A 25,947-nucleotide genomic window follows, 5' to 3' on the forward strand; every position below is an offset into this window, starting at 1 on the left:
TTAGAAGACATGAAAATTTTTATTTTCAAAAAGAATGTATTTTTACATAAATCTACAACAGAATTCAAATGTAGAAAAAATAAACTATATTCAGGGATACAGCGCTCAGCACAGCACACCCCCTCCCCGGAGTGGGCCGTACTCCCAGAACAAGACTGAAGGGGCCTCGCCGGCCCCAGGACCCCCACAGCAGGGCAGCCACAGGCTGGCACGCGGAGCTCCCCGTGTCTGTCACAACAGACTGCAAATGTGAGGCGCCCAGACCCTGAGCGTCGAAGACAAAAACCAACCCATTTTCACTGTGGCAACTCACTTCTTAGTGCAGGTCACTCATCCGTACACCTCATCGGAAACAGAGGGGCAGGGGAAACCACAGGACATCCATCTCCAGATGCCTCAGATAATCCCCTCCTCACCCCTGCCACTCAAGGACCCCCAGGACAGCCCACCTGACAAACCCCCCCTTCCTCCCTGGGCTGGTGCAACCAAAAATCTGCAGGATTCACCCAGGACTCCAGGCCCTGAGAGAGGCAGAGCTGGCTGGGCTCCGGGGCCAGGGCCCTCCGTAGACCCAGGACCCAAGCTGGCTTCCCAGAGCATCACAGCCCCAAAGCCCTGCCCCGTGGGACCTGTGCCCTCGGCCACCCTGCTCCGCCCTCACTGTGTGTGGCAACCCTCACCACAACTGTCTCCACGGGCAGGTTCAGGTTTCAGCCTCGCTCCCCAGAGGCTCCCGCTCGGCCTCTGCTGTAAACTGCTGTGCAGGTGAGCACCGGGAAGCCACACTGCCAGGAGCAGAGGCAGGTGGGCAGGCGGGTGAGGGCTCCGGCAGGGACGGCGAGGCTCACGCTTAGCACCCAACCCCTTGAGGAGGCCAAGGGGCAGCACTGGCCCTGCAGCCCTCATAGGGCACGAGTCCCACTGGCATCTGACCTGGAATGAGGGACTCAGGGAGCCTTCCCATGCCACAGGCATCCCCCACATCCCAACGGGAGTCCATCAGGAGCTTGGCTCCTTTGCAACTAAGAACCTCCCCACCCCCGCTCCTCCCCCAGCAACACTGAACAATGAACCTAGGGAGGAAGGCGTCTTCAGAGAGCAGGTGCAGCCAGCCTCAGCACCTCCTTTCCGAAGAAACCTTCCGCCCTCTTGCCCCAGGGGAGCCTTTCTCCAAGAAAGCCACATGGAGACGAGCTTCACAAGGACGCACTTGCCACAACCATTCACAAAACCCCACCTTTTATTACAGTCTGCGGTGCTGCTTGTTGCAGGGACACTGAGACAAACGGGAGCATCGTGTGCGATGACCGTGCTATTGGCGTGTGGGCCACAAGCTCCTAAGACACAAATGGCTCTTTACACGGAAAACAACCACACAATGCTGTTTTCCAGAAAGACAAAAATACACTAGGAACAGCTACTGGTGGGAATGGAGGAGTCAGGGCCCTGGGCCAGGGCATCTACGCAGCAGAGAATGGGGGCGGCCGGCGTGGACCAAAGGGGAGGCCAGCTGGCAGGGCCACGGTGGTGGTGACAGGCCACAGCGTGCACTGGGTCATGGAATATCAAAAAGATACAGAACGTTTACTGAAAAAACACAACGCATGTTAAATTGAACTTCACCCTTCTGTAATAAAAAATTAAAAACTTTTGTTGACTCTGTTTGAACACAATAGACTAGGAACTCTTCCCTAGACAGTGTTAGAATTGGCAAGAAATGTCACCAGCAACTTTTAGAACTTTCCGGTGGTCCACACCTTCCGCTCAGCCAAATCATCTTCAAAGAGGAGGCTCAAATCAGGCCCTGTCCTGACCCCCAGGTGCAGATCCGGGGGACCACCTCCAAGACACCCTGTTTCTTGCCAATCCGGGTCAACTTCCCGACAGTCTCTCGAGGGCAGGAGCAAAGGGACTTAGCAGTCACTCTTCCACAGTTTAATTGTTTTGTCATTTTCTAGTGCAGCAGAGGCGATGATGTTTTCTGTTGGGTGACAAGCTGTTGAGATCACGACATCTGAAAACAAAGACACAGTCAGAACCAGAGCCATCCCTGCGCCTGGGTCGGGGGCGCCATCCCACACTGAGCTCCACCTTTCTCCAGAAACGCGGATAGCGCCTGCCCGCCACCTGGGAGGTCACAGGACAAGCACCCACTGCCCAACCTCGATACAGGGAGCCCAGGGGAGGGGAACGAGGGGACAGCAGCCGGTATCAGGGCAACAAAGCCGGTTGGGGGACAGGGGCAGGAGGCCACAGGGAGTGCCAGCCCTGCCTGCAGACCAGGAGCCCCACACGCCCCCACCAGCAGCAGCTCGGCACCCACAAGGAGGAACGTGGCAGCAGGACTGGCTCAGAGGCTGGCGCGCACAAGGACTGCAGTCAGACCCCTCACAGTCCTCAGTCCTTTATTGACAACGTCCCTCTTTTCCTCGGACCCTGAGCCGCCCACTCCCACCACCTCCCCGCAATGCTAAGCCCCAGAGCACCCCACAGGGCTGGCTCTGTCAGAGCAAGGACAAGTCCACCACCCAAGTAGGGCGGTCAGATCTAACAGGCTGGTGGTGCAAGGTCGGCCACATCAAAGTGCTTACAGCTTCTACGTAGACCAAAGGAACCCCAGAACACCGGCGAGGACCCGGGGGGAAGGCCCAGGCCTGCCATGGAGCGTAAGCACTGACCCCAGGCTGGGTGAAGCTGCTTGCATGGAGGGAGAAGCAGTGCCTCCCCAGATTTCCACAAGGGCTCGAACCCCCTGCTCTCGATGGCTCCATGAGACGTGGAAATGCAGGGCCAGAGGGTGAGGAAGCAGCGGCAGCTGCAGAGGGCAGCCGGGACCCACAGAGGGGGCAACCCCAGGTCGCTTGGGAACCAGCACCGCCGTGAGCCCACCAGGCCTGCATGCAGCTGGGGGTCTCTCTGGGAGAGGGAACAGGTATCCGAAAGGAGCCAGAGCCTCTAGAATGGGGCAGCGATGACCTCACTGTCCCCGGCCCAGGAAACACAGCTCGCCGTGAAGTGGGACAGGCTGCACCCACCTAAAGTCCTACAGCCCCACACACCTTCCGGACCAGAATGCCTGGCAGAACAGGGAGAAACAGGGTTCAAGCCAGGAGCCCTGGGTCTGAGTCAGCAGCGCAGTGACCAGCTCCATGCCTTGGGCAAGAGCTCTTAGCAGCGGCTCCTCAATGGGGCCAGCAGAGGGCTGAGGTGGGAAGGCGAAGACGACGGCACCCTACAGGCAGACCACGCTTCACCTGCGCTAACTGTCCTCACATCAGCAGACAGCCAGTGACTGCAGGAGCGCAGGTCCTCACCTGTGTGGCCTTGTAGTTTCTGTACAATCTCTTTTGTCTGAAGGTTCCAGATGTAAACAAGGTTATCCTCTGAGCCAGACACAATCCACTAGGTAACAACAAGCAGGGAAAACAGGGCAAGGAAAAGCAGGTCAGAGCTCGTGCACGTGGAAGGGACAGAATCTCCAGTTATGCCCTGCCCCACGCCCACCCCGCTGGTGGCTGCCTCGCTGAACTCAACCAAAAAGCCCTGCCTGCCCTCCAGCCAGGCCTGAGGCTTCCTCTCCCAGTGGGGACAGCCCCGCCTGCTCTACCCCAGCACTGGCCTCGCTCACAGAAGCCAGGCACCTGCCTGCCCCAGGAGAGGCTTCCAGGATGGAAGCTGCTTCTCAGGTCACCCTTTTCTAAGTCTGTGTGTCACACACATGCTGCCCGAGAGTCACCCCGGTCTAAGACAGGAGCATCGAGACCAGTGTGGGTGGGCGGGAAAACACACTCCCCTCCCTGCTGAAGCCAGCGCCCGACAGCCTCGGAGCCAGCGCCCAGTGGCCTCGGAGCCAGCGCCCGACAGCCTCGGAGCCAGTGCACCCACCCGGGGACACCCTGAGCACACAGAACTCCACCTGTTAGGTCCCAACGCCCTCGGAAGGTGTCGGCCAAGCACTGGCAGCAGAGCCCGACAACAGGCTGCCTGCCTCCGTTAAGGAGGAGATGGACCTAGAAACAGACGGGACAAGGTGTCCCCGGTACTTGGCGCAGCGCGCTTTGGTTGAAATGGAAATTCATTTTGTGGGCACGGAAAAGCGTCTCTGAGTATGAAGCAACCTGTATCAGGCATGACCTCTCGGGAGAGTAAGCTGGGAACGGGTGAGACACTTCAAGGTTATGAGACTCACCTTCCCACCAGTAACAGAGAAATTGGCAAATATACAGTATTTCTCATTCTTGTGGCCAGTGTACGTCTTCAGGCACTGAAACAAGAGGGGACAGGCTGGTCACAGAGTCATGGTTCCCCTTGATTTTGCTTAATTCTACGTTCTAAGCAAGGCATTTCACCACTCACTACACTTATTTCCGAAAAGTACAAGTACCAAACCCACACAATCAAAGATTTAACTTGCAGACTGCCACCCTACAAATACCCAGTTCTCTCAGGAATTCACACCAAACCCAGTGGAGATAGCTCTCTGAGCTCCTCTCCTTTGTCATCACTGGGGCCAGCTCTGTCCCCACCAGAGGCCATGACCCAGGGACGGCGCACAATGGGGGTCCAAGCCTGCGGGAGCTCACCTTCCCCTTGCTGTAGTCCCAGAGCTTCAGAGTGCTGCAAGACAGAGAGAGGGGTGAGGCGGCACATCTGGAGGTGTCCTTCTGTCCCCACGCCCAACTCTGCAGCCACTACGTCACAGCCACCATCAGTGCCAGGTGTAAAAGCCAGCGGGGCTGGAACCCCCTTCCCCATCAGGGTGAGGGGCCCCTCAGGCTCAAAGTCCAGTGACTTGGCGTCTGAGAGCACAGTGTGAGAGCTGCAAGTATTTGTAGTTCCAAGAGAGACTTTAACAGGAAGCTGATGGGTGTTACTGTCTCTGACTCAGGTCATCGTCAAAAGGGTGAGGAAGTCCCCTTGGTTCTGGAAACATCCAGAACAGGTTTTACCACCCAACTACACAGCCCTCAGAGGATTGGGGCCCAGGTTCGGACCCACAGGGCTGAGGGTGCACACGTGGGATAGCTGGAGCTTAGAGAACAGCCCAGGAGGGCAGCGGCTTTGTGAGACGTAAAATCAAGGCACTCAGAGGTCAGAAAGAGAAAGGGCCTTGGAGGCCCCTGGACCACCCACTCCTTCATGCAGGATGGCTAGGCCTGCCCCGGCCACAGTCACTCAACCAGAAAACCGACCCTAAATCCTCCTTTAGTCGGACCTGAGGTTCAGCCTCGGGAAGGGATGGGCAGGGGCCTGCCCTCCGACCTAACAGGCCACTGCCCAGAAGCTGAAGCTCCACCAGGGGCCTGCATCCCGTGCCAAGCCCACAACATGCTCTCCAAAGGCTCACGCTGGCAAGCAGGTGTCTCTGGCTGGGGAGGCCACACGTCTGCCCCTGCGGTCCCACACAGTACTCACTTGTCCAGCGTGGCGGCCAGGATGTATTTGCCATTCGGGGAGAACTTCACAAAAGACACTGGGGGGTTGTCGTCATCTGCAATAAAAATGGACAGGTGACACGGGGCGGGCGCTGACAGCTGGGCAGGGACAGGAGGTGGGACCCGCTCCCCATCCCCCACGTGCAACATCTGAGTGAGGTCGGCCACCACCACCAGTGCCAGCACCACCACCCCTCGGTGCCCCGAAGGGTGGCCTTGCCACGCACAGCAGCCGTGAGCAGGTTCTTGACACCTCAAGCCCATGGGCCCGGGGGCCCCTTGACACCAGGACTTTAGGAATACAGGCCTCCTGGGGCACCGGGCCATGGGCACTCTCAGGAATCGCCTGCCTCACAGGGGACGGATGAGGTTGGCGAATGCCCACCTCAGCAGAGGGACACCACCACCACCAGCAGCACAGAGGGCTGGGAAATGACCTCAGAAATTCTCCTTTAAGAATTTATCGACGCAAGGGGCATTCGCGCCCACAGAACCCATCTGTTTGTTGTCACACCCACAGCTAATGCCCCAGGCCTATCAGCTGGACCCCGCAGCCCTGGGGGCAGAGCAGAGCCGCTCTTTCTCACACAGCTGAAAAAGAGTCAGGGTTCCCAGAAGCTGTCGATGTACAGATCAGTTTTCAGGACACGGCAACCCCACAACCCTCACAACTGGAGGAAGGCGTCTCCTCTCACCCGAGTGAGGAGGAAGGAATCTCAAGGAAGGTGTGTCCTGGTGCAGGCCCCACCCCTGGGCCCCATCAGAGACCCCCCCCACCCACCCTCAAGCGTGTGCACGCGCTGGTGTGTCCCGAGCACCGGGAAGGACACAGCCCTCAGCATTACCACCACGGGGACGCCTGGCCTCGCCAGGCACCTGGCATCTCCACTCCCTCAGCCCGGTCACATACACTGAAAAGGCACGGGAGACGCTGTGAGGCCATGCGGTCCCTCCCTCAGGGGCATACCACATCACACCGCCAGGCAGGCCGAGGTCACAGTGAGGGCCGGGGGGCCGGGCTCCCTTAACACAGCTGATGGCAAGTGTGTCCGCATGCCTAACCCAGGCTGCCTGGGCAGAGCCTCACAAGAGAATGTACACATCAGCCGACCTGTCTCAGTGAAGTCCAGAAGAGTCTAACTCGCTAGACCTGAGGAGACGCCAATGGGAAAACTACTATGCAGCGACCCCTCTGTCCCCACCCTGGGCTGAGAGGCGCCCAAAACTACCCGTGCCCAGGCTGGAATCCCAGTCCCTGCACCTGCTTGCTGCAGAGCTTTGGGCTAGTGAATGAATCTCTATGCAGGATGAGGACAACACCCCTCCCGACAGGTGGCCGTGAGGATGAGGACAACACCCCTCCCGACAGGTGGCCGTGAGGGTTACATGAGCTCACACAACAGCGGCGCACACAACTGAGCACAGGTGGCCCATTCAGGGGACACCAAGTGTGATGTGACCCCGATCAGGAGAGATGCATGGCAAAAGGCTGGCCCCACAAGGCAGGAAGCTACAAAGCCCGCTGTGGCAAGGGGACTCATGCTGAAGCCCAGGCCTCCAGAGGTGAATGTACTGGAGATGGGGCCTTCAAAGAGGGAGACAGAGTGAAAATGAGGCCCAAGGGTGGTGTCCTTACAAGAGGACATTTGGACACACGGAGGCACCAGGACACCGGTGTGAAGCCAGGGTAAGGCAGCGTCTATAAGCCAAGAAGAGGCCTCCTCGATCCTGACTACAGCCTCCTGGACTGCAGGGAAACACATTCCTGCTGCAGATGGCCTCCCAGTCTGTGGGGCTTGGTCTCAGCTAGGCCAGCAGGCTACGACAGACTAGGGAGAAATAGAGCGCAAACAGGGTGCCTCCCTACACAGGGGTCCATTCCCCCATCCTCACCACCCAGCTCCCTCCTCAAGGTGCGCCCCATCCCACACATCTAGCCTAGGCTTCTTAAACACAAACACTCCCCGGATGAAACCCTTCCACTCCTTTCTGCAGGCTCTGCAAGGGGCGGCTGGGAACCCCGAGCCGTCACAGACCCTCAGGCCACACCCTGCCCAGCACCTGGCCTTCCCATCCAGGCCACACCATGTCCCTCCTTCCTCTCCTCCCACCGAGGCATGGAGACCTCAGGCCTGTCCTCCGTGCCCCCAGGGCACGTCCATCCACCTCTGCAGCACCCCCAGCAGATGGGCAGGTGCTCAGCCTGTCACTCAAGGAATGATCCAAGAGGCTGGCACAACAGCAGGGGCCCGAAGCCAGGAGGCGATGGGGGTGCCCAGAAGATGCTAGTGAGCAGCCGGAGTGAGGCCCGACAGCACAGGTGGAGGAGCCCCAGACTGGCCCAAAAGAAAGGCCACGGCAGGAAAACTTCACCAGAAGGAGCAACAGGGCCAGCGGGCGGTCAGAGGGAGCTAGCGGAACAGTCAGACAAGGAGGAAGGTTCCTCCTTCAGGGGCAGACCCAGGGCAGAGGAGGGAAGAAGAGCTGGTGAAGAACAGGGGCAGGGACCCAGCAGGGGAGGCCTCCCCACAGACCCAGCCTCCACACAGAGCCACACTCACCGATGAGCGTCTTCAGGCACTGGCCCGAGGCAGTGTCCCAGATGCGACTTCGAAGCAAAGAGAACAAAAAAGTGTAAGCAGACAAGTTACGATCTGACGCGGCCTGCTGGGAGTCAGATCTAAGTTTTAGGACTAGCACGCTTTTCCCTATCTTTTTTTAAAAGTTACACTTCACCTGTTTAACAGTCATTCTCTTCTATTCTAGGGACAAAGACTAAACACTGTCCATACAAACATCAACAGTCCACACACGCTACACACGTGCCAACCATGTGTGGGGTACTTCTGGATCTCTCCTACACAAGCCACGGTTTACCCCTAACACAGAGGGGGAAGCCTGTTGCTCTCTCCACTCTCCCTGGCCAAGGAGAGGGGGAGTGGCAGCCCAGTGCTGCTCGCAGGCTCTGCCCACGCTCATGCAAACACATGCAAGCAACGAGAGGGCTTCTTTCAAAACAAAAATGTAAGAGTATCGTAAGCAGTCTCCTGGACTATTCCCAGAAGGGACGAGCCAGGCATTTACATTGTTCCAATTTCGGGGTTTCTGTGATTTCTGCCAATACAGACGCATTCTGGAAGCAGAGCCCACTGTGTTAGCACCCACAATTCTACTGCACAGATGCCAGCAGCGGGGCACAGGCTCGGGGCAGACGTGGACAAACCATTCCCCAGGCACGAGACCCCCTGGCCGCCATGCACGGTCCCTCCCATCTCTCACCCATGCAGAAGCCGCCTCTGGGAATGCCCTGGAGCTCTCTGCTCTGCACACCCACCTCCTGTTCTGCCCACACTTCAATAATCCAGGGACGAGACCACACTGGACCTCAGACACTTCACCCAGGGTTTTCAAACCCAGAAGCAGCAACTCTCCTCCCAACTCTGCATCTTCTCAATTCTCTCAGCAACAGCTCCATCCTGCTGCCCCATGGATCTCAAATTCATGTCCTCTCGCTCCGCAATCACTGCGGGAGGGCCTCTCCAGAGCCGCCTCATCTCCTAACCCTCAAGACCTAACCCCGGTGTGTCCTTTCAGTTCCGTTTCTCATTTCCTGCATGGGTCCTGCTCTTTCTCGCTAGCCGCATTCCTAAACATCTTAGCATTTTTGTCACTGTTAAAATGGAAACATTTTCCCCATCTTCTAACTGGCAATTCCTAGTATACAGAAAAACAGTCAATTTTCAAGCACTGATGGCACTAAACGCGAGATCACACCACGTAGTCAGCAGGGCTGGGGGTTCCAGGCCCAGACTCCAGAGCTAATACGGGGTCTGGGTCCTGCACTGACCAACTGAGAGACCGTCGTAAGTGTCCCTGCCTGAAAAGCAAGGCTGACAGTACCCATGCCACAGGGTTAAATGGGTATTTGAAAAGCAGTGTTGGTGGCTTTTAAATATTTTAAAACATGCAAACATATCTACAAAAATGTGTATCTCTATTCAATTTTCATAGGACTATTTTTTCATTTTCTTACACTAACTAGAAACTCCCAACAATGCTGAGTAACATGGGAACCCGGCACACCTGTCCCACTTCTGATTTTCAGAGATAGTGTTAGCATGTCACCACATGTGAAAATTATTAGTTACCAGTAAGTGGTCAACAATACTGCTCTATCTTAGGCAGGGCGCGGTGGCTCACGCTTGTAATCCCAGCACTTTGGAAGGCCGAGGCGGGCGGATCACGGGGTCAGGAGATCGAGACCACAGTGAAACCCCGTCTCTACTAAAAATACAAAAAAATTAGCCAGGCGTGGTGGCGGGCGCCTGTAGTCCCAGCTACTCGGAGAGGCTGAGGCGGGAGAATGGCGTGAACCCGGGAGGCGGAGCTTGCAGTGAGCCGAGATTGCGCCACTGCACTCCAGCCTGGGCGACAGAGCGAGACTCCGTCTCAAAAAAAAAAATACTGCTCTATCTTGCTGAAGGGTTGGCTGCTGGATATTATCAATCAGGCGCCTTTTTGACCTGTACGAATTAGTAACAGGGACATTTAACACCTTGAATCTGTTGGTAGAATTAGATAATAGGTTTCCTGATGTTTACATTATAATCCTTTCATTATTCAATAATGAATGAATTACTTGGCTGTGGGAATTCCTTTCTGTGCACGGTAGGCTCAGGAGGCTGCTACTTCCTCTGGAATCCTGGCATCAACGTTCACCAGTGAGTTGCCCTCTGTGGTCTTCCTCTGGGACCAGCAATCAAGACTTAGGTAGCAAGGTCATGCTAAATCCAAAAAAATGAACCAGGGAGCTCCCTCCCGTCTGTGGTCTGGAATCGTTTGGATAAGCTTCGAAGTTCGCTATTTAACTGGATTCAGATATAAAGTCACAGGGAATTATGTTCTTTTTAGGCCTTCAATCCCCTTTTCCAGCCTCTTCAGCGGTGACTGGTCCTTAAGGCACCATGCCCGGGGCCCCTTTAGGAGCTGTGGCCGAGCTCGCTACTGGCAGAGCAGTGGCACTGCTCAGCCTGGACGGAGCCTTCTGACTCCCGCTTCCTCCCCTTGCAGTGCTTCCACCCACTTCCTAGTTCTCATCTTGCTTATTTTGCTTTTTCCATTATGAGACTTAAAAGGTTTTCATTACTAGCCTCATCAAAGAACACATCTTATATCATCTGTATTTTCATTTGTTTCCCATTTCCCTCCTAATTTCCTTGGTATACTTTTTCCGATTTCTTTAGAAAGTTCTTAGAGCCAGGTCCATGAGTAATTCTGAGACTGTCCCGTGCTCACTTCCCTGTTGGTGACACACACACAGAGGGGCCAGGAGGGTGGCACCAGAGAGGCCCTGACAGCTCCACGCTCCCCCATAGCTCACTCTGTGCACCCCTTCCCTCTGGCTGTTCCTGAATTGTATCCTTTATAATAAGCTGGTAAATGGTCAAGTGTAAACGATGGCTTTAACCGTGGAGACTACTGGCCAATGTGGGGCTCCAGATGACCTCATTTTTGCCACAGCACATCCCAGTGACCTCAGCCCCAAACGCCATCACAGTGCTGCAACTGCAGCTTGAACCTCGCGAGGCGATGGCCCAGAAGCGTGTGCTGTAAAGCCCATGGGAGGCCGGTGGTTGGGTGCAACTCGACTATGACCCTCTCCCACCAGACCCGTCTTCTCAAGACTGATGGGGGGTCATGCATGGCGACTACAGACTGTGACCCCCCGGAATCCCCACGCCAACAGTCACCGGGGAGTCACACTGGGAAACAGATTTCGAGTGTGTGTGTCCACCTGAGGGTTCCCTGCAGGAAGTCCTAGTAAGATCTTCAATTCCGCCAGTGGCTGCCACCGTCCCCCTCCTCTCTAGTGACCAATCTGAACAGCTTATGATGTGTCCGCCCCACACCCAAAACACAACCCAAACACTCCACTCCCCCAACTCGCTCCCATCAGACATTTCGCTGAGTTAACCTCTACTTCTCCACTTCCCTTGTTTCTCCTGAGGAGTGCTGGACACAGATTACCAAGTCCAAGCACTACAAACGCCTGCTGAGACCTAGGTGGGCTTTCCCTGTCACTCTTCCTCCTGCCCTTCTCTATGCTGCCATCTGCTCGGGTTCACCTGCCCGGGATGGGGATGCGTCCTCACTGGGCAAGACAGCATCACTCAGCATCCTCCCAGAACAGCACAGCTTTCACCTCAAGGGGTCCAAACACCCATTTTCCACGAGCGTGTGAACAGCACATGTCAGCGTCTACACGGAGCTGAAGTCTGATGGAGGAGGCCCTCCCTGACCCATCCTAACAACAAGGACATCTTCCCAGGCATGCCGCCCCACCACCTGTGCTGCCAACCTCAAAACTGCACTGCGTATCTGCTAACACGTCTGCAGCGTGGACAGAAGAGAAGCTTTGGAAATTAAGGACTTGGGTCTTTTGTCACTGCTGTACCCCCAGATGCAGGAATGGTGCAAGAGCTGGCCCTTAGTTAAGTACTCATTGCTTAATGAAGTAAAATGTTTTCACTTACCAAAGACCATCATAGCTACTTGAAACTATCAAGGATCCATCACGATTAAAATGAACCTAAGAATTAAGCAGAGGGAGAAGAGACAAAAACTTACTTTCAAGTCATGGACACGACTGCTTCTTACCTGATCTCAAAAAAAACAAAAAAAAAAGACTGTCACCCAGGCTGGGGTGCAATCTCAGCTCACTGCAACCTCCACTTCCCAGGTTTAAGCGATTCTCGTGCCTCAGCCGTCTGTGGCCAGGAATTCGAGACCAGCTGGGATTACAGGCGCGCACCACCACATCCAGCTAACTTTTATATATATATATATTTTTTTTTAAGTAGAGACAGGGTTTCGCCATGTTGGCCAGCCTGGTCTTGAACTCCTGACCTCAAGTGATCCACCCGCCTCGGCTTCCCAAACTGCGAGATTACAGGCGTGAGGCACCGCACCCACCCTTTTTCTTAATAAGAGAAACAGGGTCTCCCTATCTTGCCCAGGCTGGTCTCGAACTCCTGAGCTCACACGATCCTCCCACCTTGGTCTTCCAAAGTGCTGGGAGTACAGGCATGAGCCACTGCACCCAGCCAAGGATAAGCCTTCTCACAAGCAAACAGCACCTTTGGAAACTGTCTTGTCTCAGGTTATGGGTGCTGATACATTTCCTGGGTGAAATCAAGCCACACAAGGAAGCCGTGGTTTAATGATTCGGGGATGGGACTGAGGTTGTCTGCTTCTACTGTCTAGACTGGAGTATCCCAGCCTTGGCACCACTGACATCTTAGACCAGACTCTTCCGGGGGGACAGGGTGGTGCTGCCCCTGTGCAGTGGCAACCTTTTCCTTTGCTCACTAGATGCCTATAGCTGTGATAACCAAAAATGTCTCCAGACATTGCCATGTGTCCCCAGAGGCAAATCCACACACATCAAAGGCACCCGTGAGCTACTACGGCAGAGACTGCTAGGCCCCATCCCCAAGGCTTCTGATTTGACCAGTCCAGGTGGGGGAGTCCAAGAACATAAATTGCGAACAGGTTCACGGGGCATGCTGCCTGCTGCTGCACGCCCGGAGAAGCACTAGGCTAGACTCTACAAGAGCCTGCCAGCCACATGTGTAATTTTAATTGTTCTAGAAGCTACACTAGAAAAGCTTAAAAGACAAGTGAAATTACTTTGATTATGTGTAACCCAATGTATCTAAAATATTATTTCAACACAATCAACACAAAAAGTTATTACAAGACACTTTATTTTTTTGTGCCAGGTCTCTGAAATCTGCAGGTACCTCACACAGCCCTGAGCTCTGGGCCATCATGTGGCTGGCAGCCTCTATGCTGGGCATACTGGGTGCTACGGCCCTATGTTCTCCAGCAGACACAGAGGGGTGAGTACCTGTTTCTGCTCTGACAGGGTGCTCTCACCGTGCCAGCTGCTTAACTGTAACCATCTGGCCGGCAGCCTCTCAAAGTACTTTTCTAACTCACAGTGATCCATCTAACCACATTCATCCCTACCTTTAAATGTGCAAAACAGTCTCTTATTGAGACGATTACGACGGATGTAACAGTAACAAGACAAAACAAGTCCCCAAAACTCACAAGGCCAACTCCATGCTTTGCTTTGTTCAGCTTCTTAACCACATCCAAATACCACCCACTGGTAAACATGGCCCAGCTCTGCCATTCCACCCACATTCAGGTGCAAGGGGCAATACAGCCCATCCCCTGCACTCCAGCAGAAGGCTGCCAGAAAAGTGAAGTGTGAAGAAGTAGGTAAGGGAGGCTGGGCGCGGTGGCTTACGCCTGTAAACCCAGCACTTTAGGAAATCGAGGGGGGCGGATCACTTGAGGCCAGGAATTCGAGACCAGCCTGGCCAACATGGTGAAATCTTGTCTCTACAAAAAAATACAAAACTTAACCAGGCGTGGTGGCATGAACCTGTAGTCCCGGCTACGCGGGGGTGCTGAGGCAGGAGAATCACTTTAACCCAGGAGGCGGAGGTTGCAGTGAGCTAAGATCGCGCCACTGTACTCCAACCTGGGCGACAGTGAGACCCTGTCTCAAAAAAAAAAAAAACACCCAGCACTTTGGGAGGCCGAGGCGGGCGGATCCTGAGGTCAAGAGATCGAGACCATCCCGGCTAACACGGTGAAACCCCATCTCTACTAAAAATACAAAAAAAATTAACCAGGCGTGGTGGCAGGCGCCTGTAGTCCCAGCTACTCGGGAGGCTGAGGCAGGAAAATGGCATGAACCTGGGAGGCGGAGCTTGCAGTGAGCCGAGATCGTGCCACTGCACTCCAGCCTGGGCGACAGAGCAAAACTCCGTCTCTAAATAAATAAATAAATAATTAAAAAAAAAAAAAGAAAGAGAGAAGGCAATCAGCCAGAACCCAGCAGGGGATGGCAAGGCCCCTAGCCAAGGAGCACTCCAAGTGGGCAGACAAGCAGTAGCAGAAGCTCTAGGGCAGGAAAAACACAGGTCCCGGGTGCAAGGAGGGCGCAAGCGCTGTGGATGACGGGGGTCGGCAGCGGCCCTCAGCCGAGGAGCCCTGGCCAGAGAGGGCAAACCCTGGACAGAGAGGGAACAGGGATGGGGGGCAGTTAGCAGGGGGCTACATGCCTCAAAGTCTCTAAAGCTCCAAAATGTACCTGTCAAAAAGCTAAACACATATCCTGACTACTGCATTTCCCCTCCAAAGCCATCCTACACAAACTGCCACAGACGCAAACAGGATGCTCACTGCACTCCTTTTTGTTAAACTGAGAATTACACATAAGCACTGAGAGGTGACTGGCAGAGTCCTTGCTCACACAGCAGGCCCACACCAGCAGTCCAAGGGCATAGATGTGTGCAGACATCAAAGGTGCCCCAGGACGGGCGCAGTGGCTGACGCCTGTAATCCCAGCACTTTGGGAGGACCAGGTGGGCTGATCACTTGAGGTCAGGAGATCGAGACCAGCCTGGCCAACATGGTGAAACGCTGTCTCTACTAAAAATACAAAAATTAGCCAGTCGTGCTAGTGGGTGCCTGTAATCCCAGCTACTCGGGAGGCTGAGGCAGGAGAATCTCTTGAACCCAGGAGGCAGAGGCTGCAGTGAGCCAAGATCGCATCACTGCACTCCAGCCTGGGCAACAGAGTAAGACTCCGCCTCAAAAAAAAAAAAAAAAACAAAGCCCCACAAACCTCTCTGCAGTGGAGACGGCTACGGAGCAGCAGCTGTGGAGTGGAGACAGCTATGGAGCAGCAGCTGTGGTGCGGTACCAGTTATTTAAAGGACAGGAGTGAGCTACCCTGGAAAATATGCACCTAAAAAAGCAAAGTAGAAGAACACAGAGGGACCGACTCCACCTCCTGGCAGCTGACCCCAGGGGTGGCTCAGGGAATTCATTTTCTACTTCCTACATTTGCTCACCTTTGCAGTTTTTTTAAGACATGGGGTCTCACTCTATCACCCAGGCTGGAGTGCAGTGGTACCATCTTGTTCACTGCGGCCTTAAACTCCTGGGCCCAAGCAATCCTCCCACCCTGTCCTCCCAAGCAGCTGGGACCACACGTGTGCACCACTACGCCTGGCTAATTTTTTGCTTTTTGTATAGAGACGGGGTCTCACTATGTTGTCCAGGCTAGTCTCAAACTCCTGGTCTCATGGGATCCTCCTGCCTCAGCCACCCAAAGTGCTGGAATTACAGGTGGGAGCCATAGCACCCAACCTGTTTTTGTTTTTGTTTTTTTATGAGCAAACGTTACTTTTGTAGGAAAAAAGGACTTTTAAAATCCTACTTATCACCTGCGAGTCCCACCTGCACTATCTTTGGCCTCTAGGATGCTAACAGAATTCTTTCTTCCAACTCAAAGGCCACCAGTGAACCCCTTTCTCAGGTTACTTCACAAGTGTTCATTTGTCAGCCCCAGTCTGAAGGTCAGCTCTGCTGACTGTGACCCAAGGTGTACTGAAGGGCAGCGGCTGGCACCAAGGGGCTGGGCCCGCGAGCACACAGCCACAAGCACAGGACCACGTGGTGCCATCCCCACAGCAGACAGCCTCCCCGCAGCAGTGACACTGGGCCCGCGAGGGCCTTGTGGCCCAGCTATGTGCAGGGCTCAGACCCCACAGCCCTGCCCCGGCCTGACACACTATCCATCCGGTCAGTATCAGGGCTTCGCCTGCCATCTCACTCAGGCAAAGCCTTGCAAGGGTAAAAATGCTTAAACCCATCCACCGCCAAGATGACACAAAGTGAAAGGCACACGGGCGGGCAGCATGGGACAAACACTGCATCCACCCTTCCTTCCACTTCTCAACGAAGGGCAGGCTTGGCTGAGAAACTACCTCAGACACTTTGTTAACAAATGAACCTTCTGGCCACTTTGTGAAATGCAGCGGTTTATGATACTGCATAGTTTAACTCTCGGCCATTTGTTCTTGGTTTTTGTTTTTGTTTTTTGTTTTTTTAAGACAGAGTTTCAGCCGGGCGCAGTGGCTCACGCTTGTAATCCCAGCACTTTGGGTGGCCGAGGCAGGCGGATCACGAGGTCAGGAGATCGAGACCACGGTGAAACCCCATCTCTACTAAAAATACAAAAAATTAGCCGGGCATGGTGGCGGGCACCTGTAGTCCTAGCTACTCGGAGAGGCTGAGGCAGAAGAATGGCATGAACCCAGGAGGCGGAGCTTGCAGTGAGCCAAGATTGCGCCACTGCACTCCAGCCTGGGCAAAAGAGCAAGACTCCGTCTCAAAACAAACAAACAAACAAACAAACAAAAAAGACAGTTTCACTCTTGTCACCTAGGCAGTGGTGCCATCTCGGCTCACTGCAACCTCCACCTCCCAGGTTCAAGCGATTCTCCGGCCTCAGCCTCCCCAGGAGCTGGGATTACAGGCGTGCGCCACCACGTCCGGCTGATTTTTTTATTTTTAGTAGAGATGGGGTTTCACCACGTTGGCCAGGCTGGTCTCAAACTTCTGACCTCAAGTGATCCACCCGCCTCAGCCTCCCAAAGTGCTGGGATTACAGGCATGAGCCACCATGCCTGGCCTCTCGGTCATTTGGTTTGCACAATGGCATGGCAACAGCAAAATGGCAGGATGTGTTCCTGTGCAAAGCCCATTCTCCAGAGAACTCCAGTTTCCAATGGTTCCCACCAGGACTGGGTCATCCCCACCCACCCCGTCCATCAAAGCTAACTCCACTCAAAACTCACACTTCACCTATGCTCCCACCACTCCCAGTGCCCTTCCCAGCCTGGCTGCCCTTCCTGTCCCGTGCATCAGTTCAGGGTACACTACCTCCTGAACGCCTGTGGCCACTGCCCCCAAGTCTGCACAAAGAGTCCCTTGGTGCTCATCACAGGGCACCCCACTGACACCTCACCACCTCCTCGCCATCCCTCCACTGCACACAGGACTCATCTCCCAAGCCTCCAACCTGATTGCTCTAGACTGTGGCATGACAGCAGGAATCAGCTAGGCCCAGGCCATGTCCAGGCTTACGCCCCTCAGGGAGACAGCTGGCCACATCCGATGTCAGAGGGACGCAGTACCGGACACCACCCCATCTGTGTCAGAGGGACTTACAGCCGAGACTGGATCCGAGTGAGCTGGCAAAGTCTTGAGACACTTCCCTGTTTTCACATCCCATATCCTCACACTTTCGTCAAACTGAACACAAAAGAGATGACAGTGATTTTACAGGAAGGAGAGGGGACAAACCTCCCCAGAACCTAAGACCTGCCATCAGCCCATCCTCCCCACAAACAGTACGGAAAGGACTCGGGGCCCACCTGCCTTCTCCATGGTGGCTATAAGCAAATTCAACAGCCTTCCCACATCCGACACCACCTCCCCTAGGGAAGACACCCCAGCCACACTTACGGATCCTGAGACAATAAGGTTGGACTGGGGATTGAAGTTACAGCAAAAGACATAATTACTGTGTCCCTTCAAGGTTTTCAGACACTTTCCCTAAAACAGAGTATTATTAGTATTATTCCAGTGCTTATTTCCCCCAAACATAAGCATCGGGTCACACTCATCAATGCCTCACAGCTCAGAGCATGCCTGATGCCCTGCCAGTGACTGGCTGTTCCCCGGAGTCAACTCGGCCTCCCCCACCCGTCCCCACCCCATGCCCCTGCGGCCAGTCTTCCCTGGAGAGGAGCACTGAGTCTTGCTTACTGAGCAGTCAACTCAGTTCCCGCCACCTGCCCCATGCCCTGCAGCCCGTCTCCCCTGGAGAGAAGCGCTGAGTGTCACTTACCGAGCTCACGTCCCATATCTTCAAGGTTTTGTCATCTGAGGCGGAAACAAGAAGGTTAGAATCTGACGACCAGGCTACATCGGATATTCCCTTGGGGAGAAAAAACAGGCAGTAACTTGACGGGACAAAATAGGACCAGTCGGCAAAAGGTCAAAATCCCAAACATCGCCACTGCCCTCAGGAAATCGTCCCACTAGCGTTAACCTTACAAAAGACACACAGCCCAGGAGGAAAACAGCAGGCTTTCTGCAGCTCTGCCAGCCTCACAGACATTCCTCCATGGAAGTCAAACATATTTGCGTTAAAAGTTCAAGATGCAAATAACTATTAAAAAACAACAGGGAAAACTTAAACCTGAACCCACAGCTCTCGAAGCAGCCCTGATCCCTTGATCACTAGAGCCACCCTGTTCAACAGTCAACTTCACCGCACAGGGCTGAAACCTACCAGCTTGTGACCAGATATGGTTTTCTCAAATTTCCCATCATACGCGCCCCAAATTTTAATGAGTTTATCAGCAGCTGAAAGAAAACAAAAGGATCTGAGGCTAAGAGCAGGACACAGTTGTCCAGTCATCCTGAGTCCAAAGTCTGAGCTTTTCCCACATGAGCCCCAGGTGATGAGCACGAACCACATGGCTCAGAACCCATTCAGCATGGCCACGTGCCTGAGAGGACCAGTCCCCTTCCCCTCCCTCCCAGGGCCCACAGGCCATTTCTTTTCTTTCTTCTTTTGTTTTTCTTTTTTTGAGACGGAGTCTCGCTCTCTCGCCCAGGCTGGAGTGCAGCGGCATGATCTCGGCTCACTGCAACCTCCACCTCCCAGGTTCAAGCGATTCTCCTGCCTCAGCCTCCCGAGTAGCTGGGACTACAGGCATGTGCCACCACGCCAGGCTAATTTTTTTTTTTTGTATTTTTAGTAGAGACGGGGGTTTCACCATATTGGCCAGGCTGGTCTTGAACTCCTGACCTCGTGATCCGCCTGCCTCCGCCTCCCAAAGTGCTGAGATTACAGGCGTGAGCCACCACACCTGGCCCCCATGGGCAATTTCAACCAGCACTGAGGTCACAGTTCCAGGAGGAGACACGCCTGCCTGCTACGGCCCCCCAGCGGTAGGTGAGGAAGCAAGCCATCCCCTCGTCGGTTTTTTGTCTGCAGCTCAGACCGCCTCTCCCAGCAGCTAAGGGCCTCAGTGCTACGTACATGAACTTGCCAGCCACTCTCCATTCGGGCTGAATTTCACGGAGGACACTGCTTTGGTGTGGCCAGCAAGGGTGAACTTTAGAGCATAGTTTGGCTTCACGGGCGTAGGCTGTGGGAGAGACCAGTTAGCAAAAAGTCACCACCACTGTGCGTTCCAACCGTGACCAGTTTGGATTTTGACTCCCACCATTTAATTTCAGCTCAGATCTTTAGAGCTCCAAATCCACATGCCCAGTGCCTTCCACCAATCTCTATATGGACAGTACCTTTCAAGTGGAACACATCTGAATCTAAGCCCACTACTTCCCCATAAGACCTCCTCTTCTGTAGTCTCCAAACTCAGTACCAACAGCACCAGCCGAGCCAGAAACACCTGAGGCCCCCTCAATCCACCTCATCCCCCCACCTCAATCCCACCTCTGATCCTGCTACAGCACAGGAGGCCCCCCCAGCTCATCCCCCCACCTCAATCCCACCTCTGATCCTGCTACAGTACAGGAGGCCCCCACCAGCTCATCACCCCACCTCAATCCCACCTCTGATCCTGCTACAGTACAGGAGGCCCCCACCAGCTCATCACCCCACCTCAATCCCACCTCTGATCCTGCTACAGTACAGGAGGCCCCCACCAGCTCATCATCCCACCTCAATCCCACCTCTGATCCTGCTACAGTACAGGAGGCCCCCACCAGCTCATCACCCCACCTCAATCCCACCTCTGATCCTGCTACAGTACAGGAGGCCCCCACCAGCTCATCACCCCACCTCAATCCCACCTCTGATCCTGCTACAGTACAGGAGGCCCCCACCAGCTCATCACCCCACCTCAATCCCACCTCTGATCCTGCTACAGTACAGGAGGCCCCCACCAGCTCATCCCCCCACCTCAATCCCACCTCTGATCCTGCTACAGTACAGGAGGCCCCCACCAGCTCATCACCCCACCTCAATCCCACCTCTGATCCTGCTACAGTACAGGAGGCCCCCACCAGCTCATCACCCCACCTCAATCCCACCTCTGATCCTGCTACAGTACAGGAGGCCCCCACCAGCTCATCATCCCACCTCAATCCCACCTCTGATCCTGCTACAGTACAGGAGGCCCCCACCAGCTCATCACCCCACCTCAATCCCACCTCTGATCCTGCTACAGTACAGGAGGCCCCCACCAGCTCATCACCCCACCTCAATCCCACCTCTGATCCTGCTACAGTACAGGAGGCCCCCACCAGCTCATCACCCCACCTCAATCCCACCTCTGATCCTGCTACAGTACAGGAGGCCCCCACCAGCTCATCACCCCACCTTAATCCCACCTCTGATCCTGCTACAGTACAGGAGGCCCCCACCAGCTCCAGCCTTGGTCCAGCGCCCCCCACCCCGCCCCAACACACCTGAGGCCCTGCTCCCTTTGCTAAAGGGCGTCAGATTGTAGCCGGGGTGGGGGCAACTATGAAGAGATGTTTTCTGGGTCCTACAGAGACTCTTACAATCAGGACCAAGAATCTGTATTTTTGATAACAGCCTCCCTCCTCCAGGTGACAGATTTGGGATCCCTGACACAGCAGGCAACAAGCATTTGCTAGATATGTGGTCAGTAAATAAAAATTAGCAGTGACATTTAACTGAGTAGGGAAGACTAGGCTTATGAGCTTGAAATGTTTCCGAGAATCTGTAAGCGTATTGCCCCCGGAAGGCGCCCAAGGGGACCCTGGGCACGCACCTTGCTCTGAGTGGCGGATGACGAAGGGGTCGGCTGTGCTCTGGCAGCCTCGGTCTCGGGCTTCTTCTCCTCCGTCGCCATGGCTCTGACACTGGCCGCACAGGAGACGCGGATGGAGGGACCCGGTGACAGAGGTAGTCTGTTGAGCGAGATGCAGAACAGGGAGCCAAGAAACAAACCATATTTTTAAAAATTGATTTCCAGGAAAAAGGATGAAAAGAAAAACATTTGACTACCATATTGGGCCCTGTAGCAAACAAACCATTCCAAATTGAGGACCCTATTAATTCCCCTAAGTCCCTGCTAATACTTTCCAGCTGCTCCGCTGATACCCCCACGCTCTCCCATTTTGTCATCATAATGAAAGACCCCACCCTCAAGGGCGCTTCTTATTTTGTTATCCAGAAGTCTGTAGGAATACAGCAGTTTGTGCAAACAAAATGCAGTTTTCTTCAAAGAGCCCTGGACACATTAAAAAAAGAACAGCAAAAGGTTTCCTGACAGAAAGCTAACACGCCAAATGACAGAAGACTGAGCTTCAGGGTGTAGAAGTTTGGGAGTACATCCAAATCCTAAAATGCACCCCAAGTGACGCGATCACGTTCACAGCCATGTTTGAGAACACCAGCGCAGGCACCCAGTGGTCTACGCCTCATGGGTGGGCTCCAGTGCCTCCATGCACAGGCTGCAGGCGCGAGGCTGCCTTACAGAATGCTAACAGCTCACAGGGTTCGCGTGCTCAGTGAGGAGCTACAAAACACAGAGATGACAGCAAGCCAGAGCCAGCTCTGCCTGCTGGAATTTCCACATCCTGCCTTCTGGAAAAGCAGCCTCAAGTACACCAACGATTTTCTAAGAGGAAGACTCACACTGCAGGGGAACGAAAAAGACTGCAGTTCAATCGGTTTCACCTTGACAAGGAAAATTACCCCAAATCTGTACAGTAAGCAGCTAGTTTCCTCTACCATGGGAATAGATTCATTACTTGAAAACATCTCATAAAAGCACAACAGGTTACTCGGAAAGGAGGGACAGCATTATTAAAAGGGAAAGCCACTGAGACATACTTGCAAATACCAATGGCCATCGGAATCCTGGAAGCTAGCACTACCATCAATCTAATGAGTTTACACACTGTAAATTCTAGCTTGGAACTGAAATCTTGCACAGGCTGCTTGTAACACTAACGCAAAATGGAAGGCATCAAAAAGCATGTCTCAAAGTCTTCATCCAAGAGGAAGGCAGAGAAATTACAACACCCACTTTGCAGAGAACAGGTGTGGCCACGGCTCCATTTCACCTGCAGCAAAGATTCCCTGTGCAAAGATGGATCACGCTGCATCTAGGGCTGAGTACCATACAAGAGTGGGGGAGGGGAGGGGCAGGCCCTGTAGCACTGCCCAGGGGACAAAGTGCCAGTACAAAACCGGTCCTCGGTAAATGCCAGCTACATAGTGCAACCTGACCATGCCAATTTAACCCAACTGCTGCCTTTTCCTTGGCAGGCTGGACAAATACAGGGAGAGAGAGGAACTAAGGAAATCCAAGCAAAAAGCTGCAAAGTCCACGGCAAAGGTCCTACCCAGCGTGAGACAGCCAGGCCAGGGCAAGAGCTGAGTGAAGTGTGGCCATGCCCTGCCCAAGTGAAACACCAGAGGAACAGAAGGTGAAACAGGCAGCTCAGAAGGCCGAGCAGCTCTTGTCAGCATCAACTCACTTAGGTGAGTCTAGATGCCTGGAAACATCCTCAGGGGAGGAACAACAGATAGGCGGTCTTACAAAAAAGGTGCCCAGCCCCTCCCAGCTCAAGCCCAACCTGCCCCACCCTTTGGGCTCAAAAAACATGAACATGTAAAAGAAACAAACAAAACAACCTTAACTTGACTTTTAAGAATATGATGGCTGGGCACAGTGGCTGATGCCTGTAATCTCAGCACTTTGGGAGGCTGAGGCGGGCGGATCACGAGGTCAGGAAGTTCAAGACCAGCCTGACCAACATGGAGAAACCCCGTCCCTACTAAAAATACAAAAATTAGCCGGGTGTGGTGGCCGGTCCCTGTAATCTCAGCTACTCGGGAGGCTGAGGCAGAAGAATCACTTGAAATCGGAAGGCAGAGGTAGCAGTGAACCAAGATCGCGCCACTGCACTCCAGCCTGGGCCAAAGAGCAAAACTCCGTCGGGGGGTGGGGGGAATGCAATTTCTTGACCCAACACACCCACCAAGTTTCTACATCGGTTGAGTCCAGGCTTGGCGGTTTTTTGTTTTGTTTTGTTTTTTGAGACACAGTCCAAAGAGTCCAGGTGCGCGATCTGGGCTCACTACAACCTCCACCTTCCGGGTTCAGGTAATTCTTGTGCCTCAGCCTCCAGTTTAGCCGGGATTACAGGCGCGTACCACTACGCCCGGCTAATTTTTTGTATTTTTAGTAGAGACGGAGTTTCGCCATGTTGCCCAGGCTAGTCTCGAACTCCTGAGCTCAGGCAATCCGCCCGCCTCAGCCTCCCAAAGTGCTAGGATTACAGGCGTGAACCACCGCGCCGGGCCAAGGCTTGGCATTTTCATGAACACCCAGGTGTCTCTGTGGAACAATCATTTTGAGGGAACAGGAATGCTGGAGACCTGATCTTGAGGAAAGCGGGGGCCAAGGTTACAGGCACGGTGATGAGGAGTTGGCCCCTAAACCAGGTGCTGCCTGGTTCCTCCTAGCAGCCACTGCTTTTCATCCAGGTAAGCCTGACCACCTGAAGCCCAGCAACCAAACCTCAGTATGCCCTCCTGGACTGCATGCCACAGGCCGATTCTGAGTCCCTCAGTCCCTGAGGTGGAGCCCAGGAATCTGCCTGTGGCATGCAGTCAGAAGAGCATACTGTGTGCAAAGATAGGAATTAATCTGCATCTTAAACACCAGCCGAGTGGCCGGCCCAATGGAGGTGGGAACCTGGCTCTCCCTATCTCAGATCCTGGACAGGCTCCCGCCTGGGTCCTTCGTTTACCTGTCTTCCCCACCGGCTAGCACAGCACCTGCCCAAGTCACAGATTAAACTAGCATTTGAGGAGATGAGTAAACGGAGCTGGGTGAGTGGAAACTTGCAAGCGAGACAGCAGGGAGTGTCATTAGCGATGTAACAAGCCGACCTCAGTTTGGTCTGGCTCAAAATGGCTCTCGCAGACCGGCCACGACAGGTCTGCGGCCCCGCGCGAGGAGGCACGGTGAGCCCACCGTTCAGCACCGAGGACCTGCAACCCAGGACCCCACCTAGCGAGCTGCAGCCTGGCTGCCTCGGGTTGGGGTGAGCGGCGGGAGCGGGCTGGGGGCGTTTCTACGAGGAGGGGAACACACCACGTCCAGAGACTGAGTGGCTTGGTGGGTCTGGGGTCCTTCCCTGAATGGGGCAGTGGAAGGAGAGGGGCGATGTGAGGCCGGGGACGCCGCCTGCGGGAGAGGCCCCAGTGCCGGCGCTTTGGCCTTGTCAGCGGCCCGCCGGGGAGGCGGAGGTGAGGGTGCGAGTGGGGGCGGACCGGGTGGAGGCGCCTGCGCGCGGCCGTCCACCGAGGGGTCGGGACGGGGGTCCCGGGCGGGGCCGCTGCAGCGGGAACAGCGCCCCGGGCTGGGCCTGGCCCGAGGCCCGGCGGGGAACACGTGCGGCGGCCGGGTGCGGTTTGGGAGCTCCTGGCGCCGCCCCGCTGCCCGCCTCGTGTTCCCCGGGCCGGGCGGCTGCCCGCTTACCTGCCGGGCGGCGGCGGCGGGGCCGGGCGCTCGGGGCGTCGCGTCGGCCGCCGCCTGGGCGGGAGCGCAGACTTGGCTCGACGAGGCGGCAGCTCTGGCGGGCGCCAGGCGGCGGGGGCTCAGTGCGCGTGCGCGAGGGGAGGGGGCGGTGTCCAGAGGGCGGGGCGAGCGCACAAAGCCGTCCTCTCGGAGGAGCGCTACGGGCAGCGACAGCGGCCAGAATGCCTCGGGCCGGCCCAACGCTTTAAAGGGACAGCACGGGGCGCGCGCTTCCCGCTTAAAAGCTTTAATCCCCGAATTTGGCTGGTGCAGGCCCTTCTAATGCACTTCCTAAAAACTGAAGTATAATAATACATACAGGAAAGTGCTAGTGTGCCCTCGGGTTTCCACAGACAGCACGCCCTGCACACAGACACAAGCGGCCCTCCGGGACCTGCGCAGGTGGTGTCGCCCGGCGTTGTCTCCGGAGTCGATTCGGGCCGGGGCACCTCCCCGGGCGACCAAGCCCCTTCTTGATCATCGCTGGTACGGATGAGAGCGGCAGTGGGCATTTGGAAAGCACCTGGGGACGCGCCCGGGCGCAGTGCCCCCATGTGGCCTCCCACCCCGAGCGGGCAGGACGATTCCTGCCCATTTGGAAAATCAGGAACCTGCGCGTTCACAGGGTTCGGAAGCCCGGGCTGCGCCTTCCCGCGGGGCCGGCTGCCGGGCTGGGGGCTCTTCCCGCCTCTGCATGCACAGAGCCCGCGGTACACGAACCTGCTCCCCGCCAGCCCCGCGGACTGGCAGAGCTGCTCTGGAGTCACCCGCGCCCGCTCCGCAGTGCGCAAACTCACTTCGCAGCGGGCTCTCTGGGGGCCAGCCCTTCCCTCCTGGGCGGGCATTTTCACCTCCAGGTACAAGGGGGTGGTCCCCAGAGGAGGACTCAGGGGCTTAAGGAGAAGCTGAGGCCCGGTCCTCTGGCCTCAACGACTGTACATTCTCGCTGCCTGCTTCACTTCTTAGAGCCTTGGAGGTAGGCACGGCCTCCCTATCCCCTCAGCTAGGCCTGTGGGTAGAATAACATACAGTCCCTT

The 25,947-nt window shown here is 55.2% G+C and overlaps 1 protein-coding gene across 4 annotated transcripts; it reads right to left on the reverse strand.

Moving 5' to 3' along the window:
• On the reverse strand, positions 1-25,700 carry WDR5 (WD repeat domain 5). 4 transcript variants are annotated; one of them, XM_055270445.2, is made up of 15 exons: positions 25,631-25,697; positions 25,230-25,393; positions 21,143-21,281; positions 19,420-19,528; positions 18,664-18,737; positions 18,217-18,306; positions 17,832-17,921; positions 17,535-17,618; positions 11,969-12,024; positions 7,997-8,043; positions 5,416-5,491; positions 4,584-4,617; positions 4,190-4,264; positions 3,315-3,402; positions 1-2,014 (listed from the first exon to the last, which is right to left on the reverse strand). In XM_055270445.2, exons 3-15 carry the CDS (start codon positions 21,221-21,223, stop codon positions 1,914-1,916), a joined length of 1,005 nt encoding a protein of 334 aa, XP_055126420.1. In that variant the 5' UTR covers positions 21,224-21,281; positions 25,230-25,393; positions 25,631-25,697; the 3' UTR covers positions 1-1,913. The 4 variants fall into 4 exon arrangements, with proteins under 4 accessions (XP_055126420.1, XP_055126421.1, XP_063492853.1 ...); XM_055270446.2 differs by having other exon boundaries at positions 24,872-25,700; XM_063636783.1 differs by having other exon boundaries at positions 17,538-17,618; positions 24,872-25,673.
• Between the last annotated feature and the right edge of the window lie 247 nt (positions 25,701-25,947).

The sequence above is a fragment of the Symphalangus syndactylus genome, chromosome 3, assembly GCF_028878055.3.
Source record: "Symphalangus syndactylus isolate Jambi chromosome 3, NHGRI_mSymSyn1-v2.1_pri, whole genome shotgun sequence".
NCBI classification, from domain to species: Eukaryota; Metazoa; Chordata; class Mammalia; order Primates; family Hylobatidae; genus Symphalangus; species Symphalangus syndactylus.